At 32.5% G+C, this 10,676-nt stretch overlaps 1 protein-coding gene across 1 annotated transcript in view; it reads left to right on the forward strand.

Moving 5' to 3' along the window:
* The window catches only part of LOC137394308 (uncharacterized), a 30,079-nt gene extending 21,817 nt beyond the window's left edge, over positions 1–8,262 (forward strand). The window contains exon 7 of the mRNA XM_068081027.1: positions 8,201–8,262. Coding sequence (XP_067937128.1) covers positions 8,201–8,262 — 62 coding nt within the window. The remainder of the gene's footprint in view (positions 1–8,200) is intronic.
* The last annotated feature ends 2,414 nt before the right edge of the window (positions 8,263–10,676 follow it).

Raw genomic sequence — 10,676 nt, forward strand, 5'->3', positions numbered from 1 at the left:
CCAAGTGCTGCCAAAGTCATTTACTGCATAACAAACTGCTGCCAAGGTCAGTTACTACATAACTATGTGCTGCCAAGGCCAATTACTACATAACAAAGTGCTGCCAAGGTCAGTTACTGCATAACAAACTACTGCCAAGGTCAGTTACTACATAACCATGTGCTGTCAAGGTCAGTTACTACATAACAAAGTGCTGCCAAAGTCAGGTACTGCATAACAAAGTGCTGCCAAGGTCAGTTACTACATAACCATGTGCTGCCAAGGTCAGTCAATACTGTTTGCGTAAGAGCTCTTGGTTTGTGAACAAAAGTGAAAGGTAAGTGCTAGATTTTTTACAACTTTTTGCGACTTTGTTTGAAAGAGAACTGAAACTGATGTGTATATTGTCAGGAAAAAGTTCTGTTTCTTCTTTATTCTGTTTTCTGTCTCAAAGTAAGTAAACTTGATTTGAATTCTTGTCACAGATTGAAAGTACAAATGTACTATAGAAATAAACATTCAAGACTGTTTGTAAAACCTTTTGGGAAAATAGTGGAATAGCTGACAAAGTTCTATGTATGTAGATGGCAGAGTTGTGATGAACTAGAAGTGCATGGCATCATTACAGTATGGTGTGCAGTGATTGTTCACTACACGTGTACTTCTTGCTGAAACCCAGCAATTCATGCATACTGCAAATATGTAAGTTTCAAAACTTGAAACTGCCTTTGTACTGCTTCTGTGCATTAATACAGGTATAAGTTAATACTCTGGATCAACTGACACTACTGGCTTTTACAACATCAGTACTACATTTTACAAAATTGTCAGATACTATAAACATCTGCTCTAATTACCATATCATTTAGGAATAGATAGTCAGGTATTATCACTATTCTGATGAAATGCAAGGACTTTGTATTGTATTATCATTAGCAATATCATTTATAAGTACAGTATATTACAATCCTGGTAGATTCCCATTTCAGTCATGTATTACATGTAATTGTGATCACTTTGTTGACCTAGTTCTACTCTTGAGCAGCATTCACATTTTACAATTGTGTTGTGGTTGCGACCAAGTCAGCTCAATACTTGTTTCTGTGATGGCTCCTTTATGAAAATGTGCTGTACATGTATGTAGAGTGTAATGCAAAAGTGCATACTGCCTTTAGCACTGTGAAATGCACTTCAGCAATACTCCTACTAAATACAACACTGCCCACGGTGCAGCAGGTAATACTACTACTACTGCACCAATCTACTTACTGTACATTAGAAAATTGTTGTAATACATGTATTGTACTGGGTATTGCGCAGTGGTAAAAGTACACAATGCAATTATACTGCATAGTGTATGGCTAAGACATGTTTACTGCACTGCTAATGCAACTACATAGATATTCGGGCTACATTTTATTGTAACTGTAATACATGTAACACCTGGGCATCATTGAGTACATATCAATGCTTGTTATTTATGATTTATGACTAATAATATTTTGGTAATGGTCACAACCCTTTTACAACAGCTTTTAACAAGTATAGTAGTTGTTGGTAATTCCCAAAGGTCGACCATGATATTTACTTTCTTGCATGATCACAAAGAAAAAATATGCACAAGTAAAAACATTGGCTAGACATGGCTATGCCCAATGAAAAACAACTGAACAACTGGAGACATGCCAATTTGTTATGAACATGTAGCTGAGAAGTTGTCCACCCTTGAAGTTTCTTGATTAGTATACAGACCTAGTAGGTGTAGAGCACAATTGATAGCCTGAGTACCCTGCCTGTAGCTATAGGTGATTGTTTTGGGAACTGAACTCTAACTTTCTGTTTACACTCTGGCACTCTGAACCACTACACCACAACCACTTATATACATGTAGTGTAGGTATAGTGATGTACATTAAACCACCTTTTTGCGTGCCATCAGTATTCATATATAACTAGAAGAAAGGTCGTTGTTTGTTCAAATTACAGATTTGACTTTTTAAAATGGAATAATTTGTGCATAAACCGCCTTTACTCCTTTATTCATCGGACAGAAAAAGAGAAATGCCAGCCTTTACCTTTTAGAGATTTCAACCAATTCTGCTTTCGTAGATGCAACAGTTAAAACATGCATGCATAATTTAAAGACTTAAGGTGCTCAGTGAAAGAAGAAAAGCAATCATCACATTCCAACAAAAATAGTAACCTTCAGTCATAAGCACATACTTCCATTTTGATGATTGTTTGTAGTATAAACTAGCTGTGCTACACGGCATTGCCCGGGTAATAAAAAAGTCTTTGGACAGAAAATTGATTCCCCATTCTAACTTTCAAACTACATATCATGAGAGAAGTGTTTTGCGGAGTTGAAATAAATTAGGAGAAAATAAAAACAACTGTAAAGGCTTTAAAACTTTGCGAAACAACTGTAACTTTCAAGCTATTAGCCAGGTACATTGCCAATGGAAAATTCCAGTAAGCTGCTTAATAAGCTAGGCTTCTAATGGCAGTAAGCCATGACTTTGCGTTTGCATTGTTGTCTAGCTACAGTTATTTTAGAAATAGCTATAGCCGAAATGCAGAAAGCCATACAACACACTGACATACTTTGAGAACTATATATATAGAAGATAACTTGTAGTGGAAAGAAGACAATGGTTTTTAGGTTATACATGGAAGCTTACATACCTGACAGGTGCACACAACTCTATGTTGTTCTTTAACACTCTGTGTCACACATACACTAGAAATTCTTAAATAACCTTTTTCTTCCTCTAACACCTAAGTATAGTCGTAAACATGTCAGTTTAAGTCTTTTTGCTATGAACTCAAGATCTGACAAACAAAACAGTTTTTGTTTTAGTGGGTACTAGCAAGTAAGTAGCTGGTAAGTAATTGGTAAGTACTAACTGGTATGGTAGGTTAGTGGTACAAACTGCTATAGATGATATAAACGCAATTAAAGGTGCTGGGTTTGCCTTTAATAATTAGATATATATTTGATAGAATATCTTTGAGTATTCAAAGCCTCAAATCCTTGCTTTTTGTCGGATAAAGTAGGCTAAACCCCTTTACACCAAACACAAGCTAAATTATCATATACAAGTGATGAATAGATTTTTTCAAAAACTTCTAATTTATTTTCATATTTCTGATTTAGTTTGAGTCTTGGACTGATACTAATACTGTACTTTTAATATTAGCTACTGTCTTGAGTCAAGGGGAAATGCTGCATTTTGTTATTAAAAATAATTAATATCTCAAAGGCATCTATTGCGCATAATCTCTGATAAGGCCTCTACTTAAATTCATCTCAGCCCCTGTTTGTTCACTTTTTTCTGTTATCTGTTATTAAACTTTAACAGTACAAATTTCTCTTGATAGAACATTCAAAATCTTATTCAAATGATTACACGGTAAAAATATTTTAACTACATTTTTGAAAACTCGTCTAACATTACCAAAATTTTATACTGCTGCCGGTAAGAAAACAATTGAATACCGAGTTTCATCACAACCGAACAGTCGCCTCAATAAACTTACCTAAAATTTAAACCCTGTAGCTTTAAAGACATGTCAAAAGTCACTAGTTTAACTTAAATTAATCAAGCCTAAATTTCTTATTTTGATGACATGATGAATGTTATATTCATTGCTGAGTTATGCCAACTTCTATGGACCCAGAGCAATGACTAGCTGCAGCACTACTAGGCATGCGGGAATCGTCTTACCTGTATATATAGAAATTAAGCTTTCATTAATATTTTTTTATTTACTCAGTATTGTAACTATATTTATTTTTGGTTTCATTGTAAATTTTTACTAATTGATGAAATAAAACACACAGACTGCTGTTTGGTGTGACCAAACCATAAACCCTTTATGATTGGCTGTTTGCTGTCACAATGAGGCAAGATCAACCAATTTGCAGTTATATTTCTGTGTTGTAATAGGACAGGTTCTCGTATAATATCGCTCATTAGTTCAATTATGTAATCCATTTTTAATTTTTGCAAATCATTATAAGATATTTCACAATCACAAGATATTGACATCCTGAATAGAATTTTATCAGGAAAGTTCCCCTTCTTGCTATTGTGCACTTTCTAATGCTAGTGGTTATGTAAACAGACTTTTTATTGATTCAACACAACTGGCAATGGCTGCTTGATTAGAAGGCACTACAGCAGTTGTTTCTATTAACCTTTTTGTTCAATTGGATCTATTCATCTTGCGTGTTGTATAAGACATGATTGTTTATTTTTGTAACAGTGTTGCTGGACTAAACAAACCATTTCTAACTTTTGAGCAAACACACAAATTTAGCCATGCAAAAGGAAGAGTTCACAGGCTAAGAATTATGTAATGGTTACTAGGTTAATGGAAATTGAAATAATATGGAAATGAATTATGGAAATGTTATGGAAATTGAAATAATATGGAAATGAATTATGGAAATTTAATGGAAATGGAAATAATATGAAAATGAATTATGGAAATGTTATGAAAATGGAAATAATATGGAAATGAAGTAGGGAAATGTTATGGATATAGAAATGATTTATGGAAATGTTATGGAAATGGAAATAATATGGAAATAAATTATGGAAATGAAAATAATATGGAAATATTATGGAAATGGGATTAATATGGAAATGAATTATGGAAATTTTATGGAAATGGAAATAATATGAAAATGAATTATGGAAATGTTATGAAAATAGAAATAATATGGAAATGAAGTAGGGAAATGTTATGGAAATGGAAATAATATGTAAATGAATTATGGAAATGTTATGGAAATGGAATTAATATGGAAATAAATTATGGAAATTTTATGAAATGAATTATGGAATTGAATTATGGAAATGTTATGGAAATGGAATTAATATGGAAATGAATTATGGAAATTGTGACATATACGTAATCCCTGATACCTACTTGACTTGCAAAGGCACTGAATAGATAGTGTTAAGTAAGTGAGTTAATGCAATTAGTTACTCATAGATAAGATAGATAGTCATACTGGGGTTGTATTGCATTAGTGTGATGGGAAGCTAATCGACTGCCATCAACTATGAGCTGTACTACCCGAGTTGCCCGAGTAATAAAAAAGTCTTTGGACAGAAAATTTATTTTTATATCACATTTACCATTCTAACTTTTAAATTTCATATCATGAGAAAATATTTTAAGCAGTTCAAATAAATTAAGAGGAAAAAGAAAACAACTGTAAAGGTTTTCAAGCTTTTTCAAACAACTACAATTTTTAAATTTCATATCATGAAAGAAGTTTTTTGTTGAAATGAATTAGGAAGAAAAATGAAACTGCAAATGTGTTTAAATGTAAAATAATTAACAAGTAATGGTTAAATATAATCTGTTTAGCTATGATTACAATAAAAAATTATTTAATAAATAAAGTAATAAAAAAGTCTTTTTTATTTTTAAATAATTATAATTTAGTATAATTAAGTATAATTTATTTTTATCTAACATATAGCAACATTTGCCACTCTAACTTTCAAACTTTTTGCTTGCTTACATCAAGCAAAGATGTCCACTAACTAGTGGACATCTTTGTTTTAAGCTAGTCTATGTATTTGATTGATATGTATTGAAATCTAATATTACATGCAAGGGCTGTTTGTGAACTGAGGTGTCAATGAATCACTCTATCACCATAAAATGTCAATACTTTCAGTTGATGGCAGTCGATTAGCTTCTCATCACACCAATGTAATACAACCCCAGTATGACTATCTATCTTATCTATGAGTAACCAATGATATACAGCCCCCATGTGTGGGGGCTGTATATCATTGGAGTAACTGATTGCATTTACTCACTTACTTAACACTATCTATTCAGAGCCTTTGCAATGCATGTAGGTATTGAATTGCTTTAAATAATAAGCGTATATTAGAGTAATAAACTATAATCATCATTTCTTTAATATGAGCAATAATTACTATCTTAACTGTGGAAATTCATGATCATTCTCATGGCTGATGTTATCGTTCTGTCAATCACTGCGATTAACTAGCACAAAAAAGGGGCATGGCCTAAACGCTCCTTGTTGGCACCGGAAACGCACATGTTGTTGATGGCACAGTTATCACTCTAGGGGGGAGATAACTCTATGCATTAAACCACCATGTAAGTTGCTATATCTGATGTTAAGGCTGTTATGATCAAACAATTCTTAGTAATTCGAAAAAGTTCAAACTGCAATCCAGTCAATTTTTTGACACATTTTTAAAGATTTTCTAAAAGTTTGTCACCTAATAAGAGTTGTTGAAATTAGGTGCAACTTTAAGTGTTCATGTACTTCATGACCTAAAAATGTTAGTTAACAAGACTGTAGCAAGAATTGTATATTCTTTCCTATGCATCTCTATTTAAAATTTTCATGCGCTTAAAGATAAGCTTGTCCAAAATGTTAGTAGATTTTATCAGAAATTATCGGACCTTTTCCCATGACCAAACACGAGCAAAGCGATTGTTTGGAAGATTTATGATAAATGCTCATGTACACACAACTCCCGAGAAATTATCCGTTAACGGCCATGATCAAACCCTTGTACCGAAAACTCTTCAACAAATTTAACCATTTTTGTGTAGAGTCGTTCAAATATAATAATGATACAAAACACATATAAACCTATTTAAATATGTTACCAAGTCTTTGAAAGGTTACCGCAATATCTTAAAACTAACCCATCTGATCGAATAATACATAAATTGACAGATTAATTTGGCCTAAAATCGAAATAGAAACTTGAGAAGCCTTTTTTAATCAAAATTAAGATCACCTAATGAAACGCCAATAAGGCCGTGGGACAGATAATATAACCATTAAGTCGTCTAAATTTCACCAGAAAAATGTTCAATTGCCGAAGGTTTCTGTAATTAACTTAAAAGTACTGAAAAGTGATCATTTCTTTTTTGCCGATTTTATTATTTGAATTAATTATTTGATTTTATAAAAAATTTATTATAATATTTAATTAAAAGAATAATCATTACAATTTACAACATCAAAGTATAATTAATTATAATGATTGCATTGTCTAATTGCCGAAGGTTTTTAATTAACATAGACCGTTTGAGGTGTAGACCGATTTACAGGTACGAAATTGTGATACACAGTTTATCAGCCTATGCTTTTTGTCCAATTACCAAAGGCTTCATTAAATTGTTTAGAACATTAGCCAGATTTCTTTACATTTTATCTACAAACTAGAGCCAAACTACAATAATAATTTTTGTCCCGACTCTTTGTGACAAGAATATTTCCTTATTTTACTCCAGTTTGCGGAAAACTTCTAGACACGTTAATGCTAATGCTTGCTTTCTGTTACATATCGCTATCAAAACCATTCTACATTCAACACAACCAATTTTCAACACAACTTTCAAACTGTGTATATTACATGGCAGCTTGCCATTTTACTTTTAATATTGCATTTCAGAGATATAATAAGCATATTTCATTATTGCTGTTGTTAGTTAAATTACATACAGTAGGTTAGGCCTACAGCTTGAATTAATATTTATTTTATTGTTGTAAAAAATAGGTTTGAGATAGTAGTAGATTAGGTCTGATTTTTATACAACCTTTTGCTTTGCATAATTGACTTTTTGAACTTCATTTCAAAACAACTTGACAACTACCATGGACATACAACTTCCCAGAACACCCCGTCGTCGCAGTGGCCGTCCACGTGTCTCCCAATAATTACGGAGAAGGAGAAATAAAAGGTCCTAACAGCAACCATCAACATCAAATGCTAATGTTCAACAACACGCTACTCAAAATAATAGCAACAACTCATCTGATTCAGAGAATTTTTTAGTAGATGTTGTAGGTGAAGCCTACAACATCTAACTAAAGAATTCTACTTTTGTAGCACTCTGACCTTTTGTAACTACTTTTTCAACAACTAGCAGTACCCTTTCTTTTGTCCATTATCACTTTGGTCGTGGGCTGTATGACAGGGGAATTTCTAGTTTATTATTTGTGATTGTTTTTGATGTTTAAGGTGATATGACTGCCAGGATGTTTCTAGATTAAAATCAACAAAAATTTATCACAGTTAAAAGACTCAGAAGAAAAATGTGCAAAATGATGTCATTAGTCATTATCATTGCTATAGTTGATATCAGCTATTGAGTTCATGCTGCAGCTTTACATGTCTCTATTCTATCAGTCTCTTTGCAGCCATAGACGTCATTATCACACTCGCATTCGATCTGAGCGTTATGGATGAGAAGAGAAACTAGTTTTTTCAGTTTACAGTTTACGGTTGTTAATGGGAGCCCAAGCAGCAGAGCTACAACCAATTATATTTAGAGACAATCTCACTACTGATACAGAATGCTAATAATATTATAAAACTTTCTAAATTATTTTTAAGCTAAATTTTCACAAAAAACGTGCTCAATTAGTAAATTTGAATGTAAAGAAAGAATTTAATTTACAAACATTTCCTAAGGTTGTTCAATGAATTAACATGATAGAAATAGACAATCTGAAATAAGCAAAGAAATTTGAATTAAAATAAAGATTAAAAATAAATCTTTTAAAAATAAAATATATAACAATGAGCAAGTTAAGATAGGTTATAGTTAATTTAGCCTGCGATCTTAATCCTTTTTTTAACTATACATTGTCTGTATCTTGTGTGGTCAAGAATACATCTCAGTTTACCTGTTCTACAATAATGTTACACTAAAAACACCTTTTATATTTATTTTGCAATTATTAATTTGAAATTTTATTTATATTTTTAAATTAGTTATTCACAACTGTATTTATTTAAATTTTAGCAAAGCTAAAAACAAAATGGATTCTAGCAGCTCTGAGGGAGGAAAAGCAAAGGCTCTGAAAAGAAAAATATCAGCAGAAAATGTCAAGGACAAGAGGGGTGGGTATGAGAACAGCATTTGCATTTTGTACAAATTTGCATAACAATGACATGAGGTGATAAAACTAGAGATTTACAACTATACTCTGATGTAGCAGCTACCAGATCTTCTAGCACCTTCCAGAGAGGAAAGGCAGAACCTAAAGAAATAAGAGTATTATCAAAAAATGTCAAGGACCAGAAGGGTGAGTATATGAACAGCATTTGACTTTGTATGAGTTTATTTGACAAAAAACATGAGGTGATGAAACTAGAGATTTACAACTGTACTCTAATGTAGCACCTACCAGATCTTCTAGCACCTCCCAGAGAGGAAATGCAGAACCTAAAGAAATAAGAGTATTACCGAAAAATGTCAAGGACCAGAAGGGTGAGTACATGAACAGCATTTGACTTTGTATGAATTTATTTGACAATAACATGAGGTGATGAAACTAGAGATTTACAACTGTACTTTAATGTAGCAGCTACCAGATCTTCTAGCACCTTCCTGAGAGGAAAGGCAGAACCTAAAGAAATAAGAGTATTATTAAAAAATGTCAAGGACCAAAAGGGTGAGTATATGAACAGAATTTGACTTTGTATAAATTTATTTGACAAAAACATGAGGTGATGAAACTAGAGATTTACAACTGTACTCTAATGTAGCACCTACCAGATCTTCTAGCACCTCCCAGAGAGGAAATGCAGAACCTAAAGAAATAAGAGTATTACCAAAAAATGTCAAGGACCAGAAGGGTGAGTACATGAACAGCATTTGACTTTGTATGAATTTATTTGACAATAACATGAGGTAATAAAACTGGAGATTTACAACTGTACTCTAATGTAGAACTTACCAGATCTTCTAGCAGCTTCCAGAGAGGAAAGGCAGAACCTAAAGAAATAAGAGTATTATCAAAATATGTCAAGGACCAGAAGGGTGAGTATATGAACAACATTTGACTTTGTATAAATTTATTTGACAAAAACCATGAAGTGATAAACTGGAGATTTACAACTGTACTTTAATGTAGCACCTACCAGATCTTCTAGCACCTCCCATAGAGGAAAAGCACCAAATGCTAAAAAAAGAAGAGTATTATCAAAGTATGTGAAGGAAAAGAAAGGAGAGTATATGAACATCATAGAATTTTACATTTGTACAAACTTACCTGGCAAACAGTATTATGTGATAAAATCTTTAAATATGCAACTGTACTCTAATATAGCAGAAATGGCTATACATACCTCATACTTTGCAAATACCTAACCAGAGATTGCGATATAATGAGTTTTTACATTTCTTTTACAAGACAAAGGGCTCAGTTAAAATAAAATCTAAGTAAAATATCAATGGATTACTATACTAAGAGCCATGTCCATCCATCTTTCGACCATCTTTATTCATCTACGAATAATTATGCACATGGTTATTACACATGACGGTCTGTCACGACGCACAGAACTGCCAGCATACTAGGATTAATAATGTGGTAATATCTTTTATCTTCTATATAAAGAAATTGTTTTTTATTATTGTGTGTGTGGATGCGTGGCCGGGTAAGTAGGTGCATGAGTAGGTGCGCGTGTCCTTGAGTGATTCAAGCAGTTTGGCTTGTTAACTAAGATGTACATGTATTTTGATTCAGCGATTTTCAGTCGTGACTTGTGTTTGATATTCATGACTTCTTTAAGCGTTTTGTGTAACTGATGTCGTTAATCGTGTACAACATAATTTTAGTATAGCACAAATAAATGTACTACAATATCTACATCAGAAAAGTAAAC

Source organism: Watersipora subatra, chromosome 4, assembly GCF_963576615.1.
Source record: "Watersipora subatra chromosome 4, tzWatSuba1.1, whole genome shotgun sequence".
NCBI classification, from domain to species: Eukaryota; Metazoa; Bryozoa; class Gymnolaemata; order Cheilostomatida; family Watersiporidae; genus Watersipora; species Watersipora subatra.